The 19,302-nt window shown below is 58.3% G+C and overlaps 1 protein-coding gene across 4 annotated transcripts; it reads left to right on the plus strand.

Moving 5' to 3' along the window:
- Positions 1–17,390, plus strand: GRK6 (G protein-coupled receptor kinase 6). 4 transcript variants are annotated; one of them, XM_025388316.1, is made up of 17 exons: positions 12–211; positions 4,127–4,222; positions 5,252–5,364; positions 5,490–5,567; positions 5,964–6,064; positions 6,403–6,495; positions 6,603–6,666; positions 6,792–6,932; positions 7,170–7,360; positions 8,132–8,169; positions 8,262–8,351; positions 9,627–9,835; positions 9,947–10,084; positions 15,495–15,632; positions 15,714–15,848; positions 16,040–16,041; positions 16,504–17,390. In XM_025388316.1, exons 1-17 carry the CDS (start codon positions 160–162, stop codon positions 16,592–16,594), a joined length of 1,770 nt encoding a protein of 589 aa, XP_025244101.1. In that variant the 5' UTR covers positions 12–159; the 3' UTR covers positions 16,595–17,390. The 4 variants fall into 4 exon arrangements, with proteins under 4 accessions (XP_025244105.1, XP_025244101.1, XP_025244102.1 ...); XM_025388317.1 differs by lacking the exon at positions 16,040–16,041 and having other exon boundaries at positions 16,504–17,387; XM_025388319.1 differs by lacking the exon at positions 16,504–17,390 and having other exon boundaries at positions 16,040–16,241.
- The last annotated feature ends 1,912 nt before the right edge of the window (positions 17,391–19,302 follow it).

Here is a 19,302-nt window from a genome sequence, read left to right on the forward strand (position 1 = left end):
GGAGAGTGCGCGGCTGGCTGCGGCGGCCGGGGAGGCCGGGGAGGCCGCGGCGCGGTCACTGCGAGCCGAGCCGAGCCGCGCCGATCCCATCCGGCCTCGGCACTCGCGCGCGATCCCGGCCGGCGGTGCGGCCCGGCGCGCCAGGCGGCGCCACAGCCCATGGAGCTCGAGAACATCGTAGCGAACACGGTGCTACTCAAGGCCCGCGAAGGTGAGGCGGCCGGGCGGGCGGCCGGGCCCGGGTGCATGGAGCGCGAGTGCGCGGCGTCTGAGCTCCGCGGGGCTACCCAGCCGTCGAATCCCCTAGGCCCGCGGGCCCTGCGCCCTACACCCCGCCCAGACACGAGCCTTTCCGGCCCGTCGTCTTCCTTCTCAGCACCTGCCCCCGGGATTCGGGGCCCAGGAAGGGGCGGGGGTCAGGCCGCCGCCCTCACGGCGGGTGGGGGTGAAGGAGTGAAAGAAGGAGAGACGAAGAGGGAAGGGTGGGACCGGAGCCCCAGGAGAGCCTCTCTGAGTCCTCTCCAGGTGAGAGGTGTAAAGATGCCCCACGTGCCATGGGCCCAGACCCCAGCACCTAGCCTAATCCCGCAGAAAGTTGGTGTTAGGTAAAGGCTGGAGAATGAATGAGCGGACCCTCTGCGTAGCACAGCCCACCTGACTTGGGGAAACTCCTGGTCACAAATGCTACCTATAGGACTGCTACTTGCTCTGTGCCTCAGGACACTGAGAGCAGAGGTGAATGGATATTTGCCCTCAGGGAGCCCATGGTCCAGTGGGCCTAGCGGACACAGAAAGAAGTGGGAGCAGAGCAGGCTGCGTTGTCAGTATTGTAAGTTCAAAGGCCTGACTGGGGAAACCAGTCTGGTGGACCGAGTGTGTGTGTAGCTCCTCGTGGCTCCCACCCCAGATGTTATCAGACACTTGCTCTGTGCAGGTCCTGGGAGAAACACAAGGACCAGACCGGGTCCTCACTGCCCTGTGGTCAGTCTGCCCCCACCTGCCACACCCCACCTCAGTAACATGATCACTGACCACCCACTCTGCCCTACCTTGTCCAGGGTGCTGGGGAAGCAGCAGTAAACAAGACTCTTCTTTTTGGAACTGCAGGGCAAGGAGGGAGATCATGACAGTTTTTCCTTTACTGGGCTTCCAGGCTTAAAAAGTCATCTGCTTCACCTTTCTGCCCCATTTTACACGTGAGAAGCTGAGGCTCAAACCAGGGATTAGCATCAGTCACACAGCAATATTGTGATTGACTCAGGCCTAAGACACAGGATGACCGGCACAGTCTATAGGAAGCCCAGAGGAACCTCCAGCTGGGTGCCACACCTGGCACCCCATGCCCACCCAGTGCCCTGGCGAGGTGCAGCTCAGAAATGGCATGGCAGGCTGGGTCCTCAGTGCCTGGGGAGCCTGTCTTATCCCCTGTCCCTTATCGAGCCCATGGGCTAGGCCTTCCTCCCAGCCTCTGGGGGCATCTGCCGATTCTGTTCTGCCTTGTCATCCAAGGAGCCAGGGAGGAGGGGTGGGGAGGGCTGAAACAGGACTTCTTCCCTAGAGCTGTAACCAGTTAAAGCCTCAGGCCTGCTGATGGCACTGCCTGGCCGGAGAGTGTGGGTACTTTTGCACAAGCTTTGTCAGGCCATGGGCAAGGCACAGGGTGGTGTGGCCAGACTGGGGACTGGTACCTCCACTTGAGAACTCTTACCACAACCTGGCTCTGCCCCTCCCACCTGCATGACTTTTATTTGAGATGGAGTCTCACTCTGTCACCCAGGCTGGAGTGCAGGGCTAACTGCAATCTCCGCCTCCTGGGTTCAAGTGACCCTCCTCCCTCAGCCTCCCAAGTAGCTGGGACTACAGGTGCACACCACCACACCCAGCTAATTTTTGTATTTATAGTAGAGACGGGTTTCACCATGTTGGCCAGGCTGGTCTTGAACTCCTGACCTCAAGTGATCCACCTGCCTCTGGCCTCCCAAATTGCTGGGGTTATAGGCATGAGCCACCGCGCCTGGCCGACCTTCATGGCTTTAAGCATGTCTCTTCTCTCTCAACTTCAGTACCCCTTTTTGTGGAACGGTTGGGGGTGGGATATAAAGACTAAAGGAAACCCTGACTGTCACTGAGTCCTGAGCCCAGGCGTCTGGGCGGGCTGCATCAGAACCAACTCATGAACCGGCTTTCCATGAGCTTGGGGCTGGGACCCTTGACGGCTTCCTGAGTGATCTGAGACCCCAAGTGGGGTTTGGGAACCCTTGGTGTGTATATACAGTTGGCACCTAATAGATGCCAGCCATGTTTGGGGTGGGAAGGGAGCTTGGGTTGTGGCCATAGGGAGCTGGGTACCAATCCTGTCACCTCTAGGCTTAGTCATCTTGGGTGAATCGATTCCTCACCTCGGAACCTCAGTTTTCATAGGAAATTGGGCCTGCTCTGGCAGAGCTGCTGTGAGGATGGAGTGGGACAACGCTGGGGCTTGAGACCTCCCTCAGTACCCCTTCTCTTCCCAGGCACTCAGAGGCATGGGGAGTGGGCCCAGGGACACTGAAAGGGGATGGGGAGGGTGGGGAGGAGCCCCACTGACTGGGAAGCCCAGGACAGGATATTTGCATGTGACTCTGCTGCTGCCTTGATGTGGCTGGGAGGGGGGAGGAGGAAGTAACTGAGGGTGGAAGGCTGGCGGATGGAGGGTTGGGTGAGGGACCTGTGGGTGTGGGGGAGGAGTTCCCCTTCTGGGAAGGCCTTGCCCTGGGTTGAGGGGTGGGGGTCTGTTGCTCACTCACAGTGAAGCAATGACTGCAGGGCATGCTCGCAGGAGGCCTCTAGCAAGTTTCTCAATGGGCCTCTGCAGTAGTTCCTCCTCCAGGCAGCTTAGGTCAGGGAGTCATCCAGGGACCTCGCCTTGCCCCCTCCCTAGAAGGCAACTTCTGCCCTTGCACCACCTGCCCTCACCCAGGCCAGATGGATACAGGACTGAAAAACCAGATGGGAAACTGAGGCCCAGCATGAGAAAATGGTTGTCTAAGGTTGCCATGGAGTTGTTGGAGTTGGGGCTCACCTCTTGACTCAGCCCTACTTAATGTGGACAGCGTCTCCCATGCACCACATAACACACACGGAGAAGCTGAGGTTCACAGATAGCAAGTGATGGGCCTATGGTGTGAATCAGAGATTCAGACCCAGCTCTGGGAGGCTCGGGCCCCTTCCACCCGCCTCAACCTGGTGGCCCACAGGCCACACACGTTTAGCTAGCTCCCTGACACATTTTATTTGGCTGCAGTGAGTTGTTTTTTTTTTTTTTCTTTTTTATAAAATGAGGGCCAATATTTTATGTGAGAGTCTGAATTTCTAGCTGCTTTTGAAAAATCAGAAGAGCTGGCCTCACTGAGCCAGAAACCCTCCTAGCAGCAATCAAGCAATCAGCTGGTGTTGTCCTGCAGCTGCCTCTGTCACAGGGGCCTTCGCTGTTCCTGGTCATCTCACATCTGGCCCATGTTTCCCACACCTGTTGGGCTCTGCAGGCAATCCCACTGCTGCCGTGACCTCAGCCGCTGCAGGTGGGGTGTCTGCGAGGTCAAGCAAGGCAGGCAGGGGACCGGGGAAGCCCCAGTGTGCAGGGGATGGGGAGTCCTGGGTGCCAGCCCCCTTGCCCCTGCCTTGTTTGAGCATTTGATAGCTCTGATGTGGGGCCTGGTGATAGAGGCCTGGGAGCCTCCTTGTCCCCAGCCTGCCCTGTGCATCTCTCAGGCCTGCCCCACTGGCCTAGAATCTCTCCCTCCTGGGCCTTCTGCAGTTCCCACCACTGCGATGTCCTTCTCCCCTTTCTTCACTGAGGGAACTCCTACCTGGTGGGAAGTAGCTGAGGTTGGGCCCATTGTTGGAGCTTCTTGGAACACCGTCCTCCCCCAGCGACCTCACTGCCTCTCTTGGCTCTCCCAGCACAGGAGCCTGAAGCAGGAGAACCACGTGTGTCCTGGAACGCAGCAAGGGCGTGCTGGAGCGTGCAGAGGGAAGGCCTGAGGTGCCGCTCTGCCTTGGCTCTGCCTTGGCTCTGCCTTGGCTGAGCCCTAGAGGCCCTGGACTGCACTGAGACCTGAGACCCAGTGTCCGCTTGCTCCCACAGGTGGCGGTGGAAATCGCAAAGGCAAAAGCAAGAAATGGCGGCAGATGCTGCAGTTCCCGCACATCAGCCAATGCGAAGAGCTGCGACTCAGCCTCGGTGAGGCCTGGGCAGGGCCTGCGGGTGCCAACACAGGGGCCCCTGCCGGGGCAGGGGGAGCCTCCCCTGAGACCTTGCCCTGGGGCAGAGGGACAGGCGTGGGGGATCCAGTGAGCAGGAGGATGGGGACTGCACCATTCAGCCCAGTTTCAGTTCCCGGGCTTGGGATGGGTGGAGAGCAGACAGCAAACAGGGTCACGCTGGGGGTGGGTGAAGCGGGTGTCAGGAATAGGGCAGGGGCAGATTGGGGCAGTTGATACCACTTTGAAAAGGAGAGCCAGCTAGGGTTAGCAGGGCCCACAAGACAGAGGGAGTGGCCGCTGGGCCAGCCCACAGACTGACTGCCTTGGGAGCTCCACGCTGGGGCTTAGCCTCCCAGGCCCAGCCCAGAGGGGTGACTAGCAAAGCCTTGACCAGAAGCCCTCAGCCTGGGCATTGTGACAGGGTTACTCCTGGGAGGGGACAGAAGGGCTCGGGACCCCAGTTCCTGCCAATCTTGGCCAAGGCCCCAGGTCTGAGCAGCACCCACGGTTGCTGAGGCCCCCGGTGGCCTGCACGTGGGCAGAGCACACCCGGGCTGCTCCCACCTCCTGGGAAGGAGGCCCAGCTGAGAGCGTGCCGGAAGCCACAGCTTCCTCTCGCACTTTCGCCAGGCAGGCAGCAGGTGTGGGCCTGGCTGGGGCTGGGCTGGGCCGGAACCTCACGGACCGCACCCAACCCCAGTACTGGGACATACGCAAGTCGTGTAAATCAGGAGACGATGCAGAGAGGTGGGTGGAGGCCTGGTCTCTGGAGCCAGACTCCTGGCTGTGTGACATTGAGCTAGTCAGTTAGCCTCTCTGGGCCTCACAGCCCCAAAACAGCTGTGCCCAACTTAGGGTTGTGGTGAGGGTTCCGAAGAAGACTGTGGCTGCCACACTGCAGAGCTGGAAGCTGTTGTGGGGGCCCAGGGTCTGGTGGTGTGGGCAGGAATGCCCCACCCATGTGCTCTGGGGCTGTGGACCCAGCAGCTTCCATCACTGCCCACAGAGCGTGACTATCACAGCCTGTGCGAGCGGCAGCCCATTGGGCGCCTGCTGTTCCGAGAGTTCTGTGCCACGAGGCCGGAGCTGAGCCGCTGCATCGCCTTCCTGGATGGGGTGGTGAGTGCAGCCCAGCCCTGCCCAGCCCTGCGGGTGGCCGAGGTCCCAGCCCCATGTGCCCCTCCTCCCCACACCTGCTGCTTGCTCTGTCCAGACCTCCAGCTTCTTTGCTTTCCACCCTGCAGGCTGAGTATGAAGTGACCCCGGATGAGAAGCGAAAGGCATGTGGGCGGCAGCTAATGCAGAATTTTCTGAGCCACACGGTGAGTGAGCAGTGACGGAGAGATGACAGGATCCGCCAGAGCCCAGTGTCAGGGAGAGGAGCGACCACAGTGTCAGGCCTCTGAGGGTGGTTTCTCCACACAGACGTGCATAACACACAGCCTGGGCAGAGAGTGCCCTGGAGCTGCTCCAGGCAGCGCGGCGGGCATGCAGCCCAGGGTATGGGCTGGGCTTGGGCCAGGCGGCCTCCCAGTGGCTCTTCTGTGCTCTGCCTCACGGGTGGGCAGCAGGAAGGAGTTCAGCAACCAGGCTGGCTGGCACACCCCCGGCCTGCAGCCTCCCATGGCACCAGCCCGAGATGCCTGACCCCTCTCCCCTGGGAGTGGGTAGCCGTCCAAGGGAACCCCTGCACTGACCTGTCTGGGGCTTGTTCCCAGGGTCCTGACCTCATCCCAGAGGTCCCCCGGCAGCTGGTGACGAACTGCACCCAGCGGCTGGAGCAGGGGCCCTGCAAAGACCTTTTCCAGGAACTCACCCGGTAAGCCTGTCCCTGCCCACAAGCCTGGAATTGTGCCCAGAGGAGGGGGCTTCTGGGGGTCAGGAAGACTGTGAACAGCTCAGTGGCTGGTGAGGGAGCTCAGCTGCCCAGCCCTGGCCTTGCCCCTGCTGTGTGACCTGAGCAGGCTGCCTCCCCTCAGTAGCACCCACAGCTTCAGCACAGGCTGTGTGTCTCCCCACTCGGAGGTTAGCAGGAGGACTGGCCGACGATGATACCTGTGGGCTAAGCGTGTGCAGAATGGGAGGCCTGGCCCATCGAGCCAACAGCCTGCAATGTCAGGGGCTGGCGGGTGAGCTGGGCCTGCCTTCCCTCACTAGGCTGACCCATGAGTACCTGAGCGTGGCCCCTTTTGCCGACTACCTCGACAGCATCTACTTCAACCGTTTCCTGCAGTGGAAGTGGCTGGAAAGGTGAGCTCCCTGAAGGCTGGACTGGGACAGGCCAGGTTGCTGGGGTTCTTCCCAGGCCTTGGGCTCTCCTGCTCAGCCAGCGTTCGCTTCCCCACCCCTTGCCACAGGCAGCCAGTGACCAAAAACACCTTCAGGCAGTACCGCGTCCTGGGCAAAGGTGGCTTTGGGGAGGTGAGTGGCCAGGCCAGTGGCCCTGGAAGAGTGAAAAGGGTGGGTGTGTTGGGCCCTGGACCACCCCCTGGATGCCCAGCAAGGGCACAGCTGGCCTCCATTCGCCCCTCTCTGCCTGGCCACAGGTGTGTGCCTGCCAGGTGCGGGCCACCGGTAAGATGTACGCCTGCAAGAAGCTAGAGAAAAAGCGGATCAAGAAGCGGAAAGGGGAGGCCATGGCGCTGAACGAGAAGCAGATCCTGGAGAAAGTGAACAGTAGGTTTGTAGTAAGTACAGAAGGAGACTCTCCCTTCCCCTTGGCCATGCTGGCGCACTGGCCCTCCCTACCCCCCAGGCCCCACCCTCCCGCACGGGATGCCGGGAAGGGCGGGTTTGGGGTGTTGACGCCAGGCTTGGGGAGCAGGCTGGGCCCAAGGAGTGGCACCGAGAAGGCTTTTTTGGGCAGCCCTGCCGCCAAGCGCCCCGCAGCTCCTGCCTGAGGGCTCGGGTCCCCTCGGCCACAGGTGAGCTTGGCCTACGCCTATGAGACCAAGGACGCGCTGTGCCTGGTGCTGACACTGATGAACGGGGGCGACCTCAAGTTCCACATCTACCACATGGGCCAGGCTGGCTTCCCCGAAGCACGGGCCGTCTTCTACGCCGCCGAGATCTGCTGTGGCCTGGAGGACCTGCACCGGGAGCGCATTGTGTACAGGTTGGGACGGCTCGGCCACCCCAGGGGCTTAGTCCTTCCCTGCCAGCAACTGCAACTGGGCCTGGACGGAGGTGGCCAAGGCTGCCGATCAGGCCAGACTACAGAAGGACATTGGTGTGGGGGCTGTGGCACTGGCTGAACTCACATGCCAGGCCAACTTGAGTGGCCCAGACCTAGGCTTTGGGCTCTGGTGGACCCACAGGGGAATCCTGACTTTGTCACCCCTCCACCCCCCACCGTGTGACCTTGGGCCAGTCAGCTCCCTGCTCCCAACACTGTTTCCTTTTCTAGGAAGCATAGACTGTAATTCCTACTTCCCAGGTTGTTGGAGGAGCCCAGTGAGTTAAGTACAGAGTGCCTGGCACACGGGGCTGGGTAAGAGAGCGCCCTGGCTCTGATAGTTGCTGACTTCCTGTGAGCCTCACAGCAGCCTAGTCAGGGGACAGATGAGTAGTCCCATTTGATGGAGAGGAAAGGCGGAGTCAGTCATCAAGGGGTGAGCAAGGCCACTGGGGAGGCCTCTTGCAGGTGGAGCTGCCTTCCACTCGCCTAGAGAGTCCTGGGAGTCCTAGCTCTATAAATCCTTCCTCTGCTCCCTTGAATCCAGGCTGTTGCCAGGGAAAGCAGGGCTGTCTGTCGCCCTGGCAGCAAATGAGTCTTGCACCTTGCTCCACACCTGGCCCCAGGAGACAAGTGAGCTAGGAGGGGCTGACCCCGTCTGGCTCCCTGGCAGACTGAGCAGCATCTGACCCTGTTCTTCTTTCTGCACAGGGACCTGAAGCCAGAGAACATCTTGCTGGATGACCACGGTGTGTGGGGGTGCCTGGGGTGGGTCAGGGTGGGGTGAGATGCAGAGGCCTGGCCTGTTAACGGGTCTACCTGTTTCTCCACCCACATTCAGGCCACATCCGCATCTCTGACCTGGGGCTGGCTGTGCACGTGCCCGAGGGCCAGACCATCAAAGGCCGTGTGGGCACCGTGGGCTACATGGGTGAGTCTTCTCTGCCCGGCGCACTAGCCTCCTGGGTTCCCTCACTATCCAGCCATCCAGCCACACCCACTTCTGTCAGGAGTCTTCTCTCAAAAGGGGCCTCAGCAGAAAGGGCCCATACCAATGCTCCTCTTCTAGAGCTTAGGAGACCAAGACTCAGCCAGGGCCGCACACAGTTGGGAAACCATGTCATTCATTTGCTCAATACTTTTTTTTCTGAGACGGAGTCTTGCTCAGTCGCCCAGGCTGGAGTGCAGTGGCGCGATCTCCGCTCACTGCAAGCTCCGTCGCCTCCCAGGTTCATGCCATTCTCCTGCCTCAGCCTCCCGAGAAGCTGGGATGACAGGCGCCCGCCACCATGCCCGGCTAATTTTTTTGTATTTTTAGTAGAGACGGGGTTTCACCGTGTTCGCCAGGATGGTCTTGATCTCCTGACCTCGTGATCCGCCCGCCTCGGCCTCCCAAAGTGCTGGGATTACAGGCTTGAGCCAACGCGCCTGGCCGCTAAATACTTATTAAACCCTGCTATGGCTCAGCCTGCAAGTGGCCACCGGGGGATGGAGGAGAGAGACCCTCCATCTGTTTCTGTGGCCCCAGTCCCTGCCCTGCCTGTGCCCATCTGTGAAGGAGGCCAGTGGAGGGGCCAAGATGAGGCCCCACATTCCACTTGGAGACTGAGAGACACAGGAGGCAGAGTTCTGGCTCTGCAGGCGCCGCCTCTTGCCTGTTGCGTGGCCTTGAACCAGAGACTCCACTGCTTCCAGCCTCACTTTGCTCCACTGTAAAACGCTCATCATACCTGCCTCCCAGGGCTGCCTGGAAGATGAAAAGAGAGAGTTCAGGGAAAACTCCCCACGGGGCTGCCCTGGAAGGTAGGAGGTAGTCAGAAAATAGGAGTTTCCTTCTTCTTACTGTTATTAAATCCAGAAGTTGCAAACTGGTAGCCACGTGGGCCCAATTTGGCCTACATTTGTGTTTAAGTCAAATTGTTTTTAGTAAGCCAGATGGTTTCACATACAAAATACAGATTTCTGACTTCTTGTGTAAAATCTGAAGACCCAGGGACCCTGGGCATGGCCCCCTGCAGGGCTGTACCCACCCGCTTGATGGGGCCTGCGCTCTCCTACTGGCCAAGGTCCCCGCCAAGCTGGGACGGCACCTGCCTGGCCAACAGGTTTGAGTGTATCCCAGACCTAACGTGCGCTGGCGTTCCTGGGGCCTGAGGGTCCACTGCCCGCCTCCTGCCCAGCCCTAACTCCCATGCCACCCACCCAGCTCCGGAGGTGGTAAAGAATGAACGGTACACGTTCAGCCCTGACTGGTGGGCGCTCGGCTGCCTCCTGTACGAAATGATCGCAGGCCAGTCGCCCTTCCAGCAGAGGAAGAAGAAGATCAAGCGGGAGGAGGTGGAGCGGCTGGTGAAGGAGGTCCCCGAGGAGTATTCCGAGCGCTTTTCCCCGCAGGCCCGCTCCCTCTGCTCACAGGTACGGCAGCTCACGGAAGCCTGGCCAGCTAGGGCTGGGGTGGACGCACCTTTCCCTCCCTCCCACCCACTCACCCGCCTGCCCGGCCGCCTCACCCCTGCCTTGCCACAGCTCCTCTGCAAGGACCCCGCCGAACGCCTGGGGTGTCGTGGCGGCAGTGCCCGCGAGGTGAAGGAGCACCCCCTCTTTAAGAAGCTGAACTTCAAGCGGCTGGGAGCCGGCATGCTGGAGCCGCCCTTCAAGCCTGACGTGAGTGCAGCCCACTCCTGCGGAGGGCGGGGCCCAGCCAGGGCTGGGGCTCAGGGGCTCTTGTAGTATCAGCCAGGATGCTTCCATTGCAAGCGGCAGAAAAAACAATCTAGTGGCTTAGCCACAAAAATAAAGATAATTCACAAAAAAGAAAAGCCCCAGGATAGTTCCAGCTTTTGGCATGCCTGGATGGGGCTTGGGGCTTCTGACAATGTCCTAGGAACTCTCTCCCTCCCCTCCCTGTACTGTTGAATGTGTAGTCTTCATACTGAGGTGGCTCTCCCCAGGGTGTGGCAGCAGTGGGCCCCAGCAGCTCAGCCGCCACAGTGGACAGAGAGCATCTTTCCTCCCCTCCCCTCCCCTCCTTTCCTCCTTCATTCTTTTTTCCTTTCTTTCTTCTTTTCTTTCCTTTTTTCTTTTTTTCTTTTCTTTTTCTTTTTTTTTTTTTTTTTTTTGAGACGGAGTCTCGCGCTGTGTCACCCAGGCTGGAGTGCAGTGGCGCGATCTCGGCTCACTGCAAGCTCCGCCTCCCAGGTTCAGGCCATTCTCCTGCCTCAGCCTCCGAGTAGCTGGGACTACAGGCGCCCGCCACCTCGCCCGGCTAGTTTTTTGTATTTTTAGTAAAGACGGGGTTTCACCATGTTAGCCAGGATGGTCTCGATCTCCTGACCTCGTGATCCACCCGCCTCGGCCTCCCAAAGTGCTGGGATTACAGGCTTGAGCCACCGCGCCCGGCCAATCTTTTCTTTTTCAAGACAGGGTCTTGCTCTGTCCCCCAGGCTGGAGTGCAGTGGCGAGATCTCGGCTCACTGCAACCTCTGCCTCCCAGGTTCAAGCGATTCTCCTGCCTCAGCCTCCTGAGTAGCTGGGATTACAGGCACCCACCACCATGCCCAGCTAATTGTTGTATTTTTAGTAGAGACGAGGTTTCACCATAATGGCCAGGCTGGTCTTGAAATCTTGAAATCCTGACCTCAGGTGATCTGCCCACCTCGGCATCCCAAAGCGCTGGAATTACAGGCGTGAGTCACTGTGCCTGGCCTTGCCCAATAATTTCAAAAGAAATCCTCATGGGGGAAAAGAAGTACCAAGACTGATGTCCATTGCCTCTCATTGCTCATAGTCCCTCACTGGCCACACCCAGATCATACGCCCACCTGACCTTGCACCAATGGGGGAGCTCAGTTCCCCAGAGAAAAACCACAGTGCAGTTGCCAGCAGTGGGAGGGGCTGTTGGGCTGGCCGTCCTTCTGTGGGTGGTCACTTCCCCTTATAGAGTCTCACCTGTTAACTGAGCATCTCAGTGGGCCAGGCACTCAGCAGGCAAGAGTGTCCTCTAGCTGTCAGAGGCCAGGTGGCAGAAAATCAGCCTAGGCCGGGCGCGGTGGCTCAAGCCTGTAATCCCAGCACTTTGGGAGGCCGAGACGGGCGGATCACGAGGTCAGGAGATCGAGACCATCCTGGCTAACACGGTGAAATCCCGTCTCTACTAAAAAAAAAAATACAAAAAACTAGCTGGGCGAGGTGGCAGGCGCCTGTAGTCCCAGCTACTCGGGAGGCTGAGGCAGAAGAATGGCGGGAACCCGGGAGGCAGAGCTTGCAGTGAGCTGAGATCCGGCCACTGCACTCCAGCCTGGGCGAGAGAGCGAGACTCCGTCTCAAAAAAAAAAAAAGAAAACCAGCCTAAACCCACTTAAGCTCAGCATGGAGTGTATTGGTTCATTTGGCCAGAAAGTCCCAAAGTAGGGCCAGCTTCAGGGTTTTCTGCTGTGTGCCAGGATTCTCCAGCTCTTGCCTTGCCTTCAACCTGTTGACTCTTTCCCTCCCCATGAATTAGGCTTCTCTGTGTGACAGTCACAGGGACGGTTCTGACTGGCTAAGATGAGGTCATGTGCTTTCCCCTTCCCTTGTCTGTGAGGACCGGGTCCTGTAATTAATGGTTCACCAGTAACACTGGAGAGGCCCGAAGGATGGGCAGGGCAGGCCCGGCTGATAGCTGACACACGTTTATTGATTCAGCAAATAGCTGAGTGCCCATTTATGCCAGACCCTGGAGATAATGAGGCCCACTGGAGCCAGTCCTGCCCTTATATTCTAGTGGGAGACACACCCAAATAAACCAGTAAGCCAGAAGGAATTCCAGGTCATGTTAAGTGTGATAAAGAAAACTAAAGCAAGCAGCCGGGCGCGGTGCTCACGCCTGGAATCCCAGCACTTTGGGAGGCCGAGGTGGGCGGATCACGAGGTCAGGAGATCGAGACCACGGTGAAACCCCGTCTCTGGCCGGGCGCGGTGCTCACGCCTGTAATCCCAGCACTTTGGGAGGCCGAGACGGGCGGATCACGAGGTCAGGAGATCGAGACCACGGTGAAACCCCGTCTCTGGCCGGGCGCGGTGCTCACGCCTGTAATCCCAGCACTTTGGGAGGCTGAGGCAGGCTGATCACCTGAGGTTGAGAGTTCGAAGACTGGCCTGACCAACATGGTGAAACCCCGTCTCTACTAAAAATACAAAATTAGCTGGGTGTGGTGGCGCATGCCTGTAATCCCAGCCACTCGGCATACTGAGGCAGGAGAATTGCTTGAACCCGAGAGGAGGAGGTTGCGGTGAGCTGAGATCGCACCACTGCACTCCAGCCTGGGCAACAAGAGCAAAACTTAGTCTCAAAAAAAAAGAGAAAAAAAGAAAAAGGCCGGGCGTGGTGGCTCAAGCCTGTAATCCCAGCACTTTGGGAGGCCGAGACGGGCGGATCACGATGTGAAGAGATCGAGACCATCCTGGCCAATATGGTGAAACCCTGTCTCTACTAAAAATACAAAAATTAGCCGGGTGCAGTGGCGGGCACCTGTAGTCCCAGCTATACGGGAGGCTGAGGCAGGAGAATGGCGAGAACCCGGGAGGCGGAGCTTGCAGTGAGTGGAGATCGAGCCACTGCACTCCAGCCTGGGCGACAGAGCAAGACTCTGTCTCAAAAAAATAAATAAATAAATAGAAAAAAAAAAAAAAGAGAAAACTAAAGCAAGCTACAAAGATGGCAGAGAATGATGGTGGGGGGAGTACTTTTAGACACGGTGGTCTCTGGGGAGGTGATGGTGGTGCAGAAATGTAAAATGTGTGAAGCGGAGAGCCACGCCAAGATTTGGGGTGTGAGCATTCCAGGCAGAAGAAACAGCCAGGCATTGCAGTCCTGAGGCAGGGGCCAGCCCCGTGAGGGGCAGCAGCTGCGAGGACACCTGTGTGGCTGAGTGAGCCCGTGCAGCCAGAGGAGTGCAGGTAGGTTCTCAGCAAGACAGGACCAGTGGGGCACCCTGGGCAGGAATGTGAGGTATGGGGAGTGGGCCATAGTGGGTGTGAGTGGAAGTGGGGGCGCCAGCGAGGGGGCTACTGCCCTGAGTGACTGCCTCACATGGGCCTCACTGGAACTGCTGGCCAGGCTGGTCTCGAACTCCTGACCTCAGGTAAGCCGTTTGCTTTGGCCTCCATTCCTCTTGGTCTATACCTAGAAATAGAATTACCGGGTCATATGGTAACTATGTTTAACCTTTTGGGGAACTGCCAGACTGTTTTCCAAAGCAAAGGTGGGCCCTGTCAGAGGCACTTGAACTAGGACAACCTGACTTTCGCCAGCTCGCCCCTGAGGCTGGCACTGCCACTCATCACTCAGTCTGTTCTGTTTCCTGTGTTCATCATTTCATTTAACCTTGAAATAACCACACTGCCTCTGGATCTTCCATTCAAAGTTGGAGATAAAATTAGTGCCCTGGAGTTTAACTTTGTAGAAGCAGTAGATGAAAAGCAAGCTTGATGATGATTTTTTTTAACAGCTTTTTTGAGTTTAATTTATATAATTTATATACCATGCAATTCACCCATTTACAATGTATAATTCGGCTGGGCGTGGTGGCTCATGCCTGTAATCCCAGCACTTTGAGAGGCCAAGGTGGACGGATCACTAGAGGTCAGGAGTTCGAGACCAGCTGGCCAACAAGGTGAAACCCCCGTCTCTATTAAAAACACAAAAATTAGCCGGGTGTGGTGGCGCATGCCGGTAATCTCACCTACTTGGGAGGCTGAGGCAGGAGAATCGCTTGAACCAAGGAGGTAGAGGTGGCGGTGAGCTGAGATCATGTCATTGCATTCCAGGCTGGGCAACAAGAGCAAAACTCCATCTTAAAAAAAAAGTGCAATTCATTGGCTTTTTCGTTATGCAGTCATCACCACAATAAATTTTTGAGTGTTTTCATTACCTGCCCCACTTTGCAAAAAAAAAAAAAAACCCATACCCTTAGCAGTCATTCTCCATTCTTCCCTCCAGCTGCTCCTGGCAATCACTAGTCTATTCTCTGTCTCTCTCTGTTTGCCTGTTCTGGACGTATCATAGCTATGGAATCCCACAGTATGTGATCCTCTGTGCCTGGCTTCTTTCACTTAGCGTAATATCTTCAAGGTTCATCCATGTTGTAGCATAGATCAGTGCTTCATTCCTTTTTAAGGCTGAATAATATTCCATTGCATGGATGGACCACATTTTACTTACCTGTTCGTCAGTTGGTAGACATTAGGATTGTTCCCACTTTTTGGCTGTTATTGCTGCTGTGAACATTCATGTACAAGTTTTTGTGTGGACAGATTTTGCCATTTCTCTTGGTCTATACCTAGGAGTAGAATTACCAGGTCATATGGTAATGATGTTTAACTTTTTAGGGAACTGCCAGACTGTTTTCCAAAGCCGCTGCACCATTTTACATGACGATAATATTTTAATTGACATCTTATTTGAAGGATTTAGAAAACCATGTTAAGATAAAAAAGAAGGTGGCCTCCTGGAGCTGAGATGGGCTCCCAGCATGGGTCTGGGGAGGTGGAGCGGTGGGAGACTGCCAGTCCTCTGATTGGCTGGGAGAGAAGACGGAGCAAATCCCAGGTCATCGCAGGGCAGGGAGCCAAGGAGTCACCATCTCCAGGCTCTGCGTGGCGGTGCCCAGCCGAGCGGCCAGCTGAGATTCAGCCTGTACTCCCCACCCCAACTGCATACCCAGGAAGCAGTGTGGGCTGCCCATGGGTTGGCCTTGCTGCCTGGCCTCGGGGAGCCACGGGCAGCCCTTCCGTGGCAGAGGCAAGATGTGGCAGGCGAAGGAGGTGCCTGGCATTGGCCTTTACACAGCCTCACAACCATTGAGCAGTGAGGAATAATGTACCCAGTTCACAGAGGGGAAAACCAGGCTTCAGAGAGAAGGGCCTGCCCCGCTTAGGAAGTGCGTGGGGTACCTGGTTTCTGACTCCAAATCAGAGAGCTGCTGGCATCAGGGCAGCACCAGGCCAAGACACGAGTCAGAATCAGGGCTGAGCTGCCTTCACGTGTGCGTGTCTGTGTGTGTTTCCTATCTGACCACTGCCTCTCTCCCACCAGCCCCAGGCCATTTACTGCAAGGATGTTCTGGACATTGAACAGTTCTCTACAGTCAAGGGCGTGGAGCTGGAGCCTACCGACCAGGACTTCTACCAGAAGTTTGCCACTGGCAGTGTGCCCATCCCCTGGCAGAACGAGGTGGGGGCCTGGCCTGCTGGTGGGGTGGGCTCCAGGAGGCTGCCCTGGGGACAGATGTCACAGCTGCCTGCTCCTCAGCAGATGGTGGAGACCGAGTGCTTCCAGGAGCTGAATGTCTTTGGGCTGGATGGCTCAGTCCCCCCAGACCTGGACTGGAGGGGCCAGCCACCTGCACCCCCTAAAAAGGGACTGCTGCAGAGACTCTTCAGTCGCCAAGTAAGCCCCAGCATCGGCCGACCTGGGCCCCCAGCCTGGCTCCAGGGGACGGCGGGTGGGAGGCAGAGCCGGTGCCCGCATGCACTGGGAGTGGGCATCCTCCAGCCCTGTTGCGGTGCCCAGGGTCTCTGGCCTCATTCCCGCCTGTCCCCCACCCCTGGCTGGGCTCATGGCCTCTTTTCTCTTTCCAGAGGTGAGCAGTGTGGGCTCCCCGTGGGTTGGCCTTGCTGCCTGGCCTCGGGGAGCCACGGGCAGCCCTTCCATGGCAGAGGCAAGATGTGGGAGAAAGAAGTCTGGTGCCCGCCCCACTTCCCCTGCCCACTGCTTCGATTCCCTGCACCCTGGCCCCTTGGAGCTGCCAGCTTTGCTTAGCTTGTCTCCCCGTGCCCTGTCTCTGCCAGCCCCAGGGGAGAGGGCTGGGATCTACCCAGCCCCCTTACTTCAGTCTGTTGCTAGCAGCCTCTGCAATGACACCCACCCACGTGTGGCCTGAGCTGCTGCTCCAGGTTCCTCGTGGAGAGGCCCCTCCCCAGAGTGTGCCCCCCAGGCAGCTCCTGGCCTACCCTGGCAGGGTCGGCCCCATGTGACGTCCCTGGTGGTTAATAGCACCTGCTCTGCCTCTCTCCCTCCCTCCGTGTCTTCCCCGTCCCTCCAGGATTGCTGTGGAAACTGCAGCGACAGCGAGGAAGAGCTCCCCACCCGCCTCTAGCCCCCAGTCCGAGGCCCCCACCGGCAGTTGGCGGTAGCAGCTACTCCGAGCGCCGTTTACAGTTTTGCACAGTGGTCTTCCCCATTGTCCACTCAAGTCGTGGCCTGGGGAACACAGACGGAGCTGTCCCCAGTGTCCTCCACCCCTCAGCGCCTGGCCTGGCTGAGTTTGGCAGGGCCTGGGCCGTCCCTGGGACAAAGGTGCGTCCCTTCAGCTCTTCTCTGTGGAGCTCGGGGCTTTCTGTATTTATGTATTTGTACGAATGTATATAGCGACCAGAGCATTCTTAATTCCCGCCGCAGACCTGGCGCCTGCCTTGGCTCCTGGGGGCAGCCAGCCCTGGCTGGGAGAGTGGGAGCTGGCAGAGAAGCCACTGCCAAACTCAAGGCTCCTCCGGCCCACCTTGGACGGCTGAGGGTGCCCACACCCCTGAGCCTTCAGCACTGTGCTGGCCACCCCCGGCCTCTGAGTAAGACTTCGTGCCTGCCCCCGCTGCCCTGGGCTCAGGCTGCTACTCTCTGGGGCCCAAAGCTGTCCCTTCTCAGTGCTTGTCAGAGATGGATCTGGGGCCTCTGTATCCCCTAGGCCTGTGCCAAAGTGTCCAGAGATTGGGCCGGCTGTGAGACCCGTCAGCCCACTGCCCCGGCCGGCCCAGATAGGTTTGCCTCTGCCTTCCAGCTCCCAGGGCCTGGTCCCTGATGCTGGGCCCTGTCCTGGAGACACCTCTTTCAGAAACGCCGGAGCCCAGCCCCTAGGAGGGGGTGGGGCATCCCTGGTCAACCCTCAAACATTCCAGACTCCCCTCATAACAATAGACACGTGCCCAGCAATAATCCGCCCCTTCCTGTGTGCACCTGTGGGGTGTGTGCGCGCGCGTGTGTACCTGTGTGGGTAAAGGGGATAGGGCAAGGCTGTGCCTGTGCCTGTGCCCCAGGCCCCAGTCCTGGCCCTTCCCAGACTGTGATGGCCATCCTGGTCTCAGTGTTAGGGTAGCATGGGATTACAGGGCCTTGTTTTTTCCATATTTAAAGCCAATTTTTATTACTCATTTTGTCCAATGTAAGCTGCCACGTGTCTCTGTGTGAATACAGTCCGAGCACAAACCTGGCTAGCCGCCCCTGCCTGCCTCTTTCTTGCTTCCGGTGCTCCAGGGGTCTTCCTGCTCCCCTGGCCCAGCTGGAAGCGGGAAGGGATTGGAGGTGGGCCTGGAGGGAGGCAGGGTGTGCTCTTCCGAGGCCCAGGAGCCCCCAGGGCTGACTCTGAGCTAGCCTCTCCAGACAGCCAGGCTTTGGTAGCCTTTGGGCTCACCCAGTGTGTTTCCCAACTTCCTAAAGGGGATGGGCCTAAGGAAAGAAGCCTTGGGTACCCACTGGGGTGTAGGTCTGTTTCTGACTGCTGGTAAGGCCTGCCCCTTTGGTGTCCTCCCCTCCAAGCCTAAGGTGGCCTGGCTGCCTAATGTGGACTTAGAGTAGGGTGGGAGCTGTGTGCCCCAGGCCTGCCTTACCTGTCTGCCCCAGGCCTGCCTTACCTGGACGCCAGCCATGTACCAGCCCCTGGGCTGATGCACGTGCGTCATACCCACCCCTCTGTTTTGCCTTTGACACATGATGGGCAAAAACCTAGATAGTGGGTGATGCTGGTAGATAGGCTGTGGCTGGCGTGGGAGGGCTCTCTGAAGATGGTTGTTGAGCCGGCCTCGAAGTAGACATTCACCTGGGGGGAAGGGGGACTGGCAGGCACTCAAGGGCAGCTTCCTGCGTGGGCTCTGGGGCCAAGAGCTTATTGCCTACCAGTCTGTCTCAGATCTTGCAACCCCAATGCTGCTCTATAGACTCCCAGTGTCCCCAGCTCCCTAGGAATGCCCCGTAACCCCCATCGAGCTTGTTCCTGGCCTCTGGACTGGGCACCCAGTGCTGCAGGAGCCATGTGAGCTTTGTAGCTGACAGTTCCAGGTTCAAGCCCCAGCCTGGCCACTTTTCAAGTTGGCTCTGCACAGGCCCTTCCCTTGTTTGGAAAGATAGGTGTGAGACCCATCACCTTGCCGGGCAGCTGTGGGAATCCACCCAAGCAGCCAGCTAGCCCCTGGAGTTCCCAAAGCCACCGCAGGACTCTCACCTGCTGTGGAGTGGTGCTGAGTACCAACTAACCACCTGGCTTAAGCACAGCCAGAAGGTGCCGAGCCAGCAGCCGGGCAGAAGGGGCGTTTTGTGGCCCCACTCATGACGTGCGGAGTGCCTGCTGCTTCCCATCAACCTAAGGGAAATAAGGGGGGGAGGGATCTGCTCAAGGTCTTCCAACTGGTTAAGTGGCCATTGCAGGGTGGGGAGGAAGCCAGGTAATGATGGGAACACCGGATCCTACCCATGTGTCCTGAGAAAGGAGCCTGGGGTGGGTTTGCCCCTCTGCCCCAGGCTGTTTTGAGGTGGGAGTGGGGGATTTTTAGGTAAGTGTTAGCATGTCAGACCAACTGGGCAGGTATGCAAGAGTGAGCGGGTGCCAGGTGGACATGCAGGACCCTGAGGCACTCTGCCTGCACCTGGATCAGGACGCCCTGGCCAGGCTCCCCCTTGGGCTAGGGAGGCATCCAGGGAACTTCCTGGCTAGGGTTAAACTCACCTTAAGGCTTTTAGCACAGTGGGTCCTTGGCAGAGAGAATTCCCAGAATTCATTTCCCAAGAAGCTCCCCTGAGCTATCCTCCATGCCCAGCTCTGTGGTGGGAACTGGGACCCAGATGGAGACGAGGC

The sequence above is a fragment of the Theropithecus gelada genome, chromosome 6 (genome assembly GCF_003255815.1).
Source record: "Theropithecus gelada isolate Dixy chromosome 6, Tgel_1.0, whole genome shotgun sequence".
Classification (NCBI taxonomy): Eukaryota; Metazoa; Chordata; class Mammalia; order Primates; family Cercopithecidae; genus Theropithecus; species Theropithecus gelada.

Coding starts and splice junctions, on each gene's coding strand:
- GRK6 (XM_025388316.1), top strand. CDS start 160: ATGGAGCTCGAGAACATCGTAGCGAACACGGTGCTACTCAAGGCCCGC. Junction 7,361..8,131: donor CGGGAGCGCATTGTGTACAG/GTTGGGACGGCT, acceptor CTTTCTGCACAG/GGACCTGAAGCCAGAGAACA. Junction 8,352..9,626: donor GGGCACCGTGGGCTACATGG/GTGAGTCTTCTC, acceptor CCACCCACCCAG/CTCCGGAGGTGGTAAAGAAT.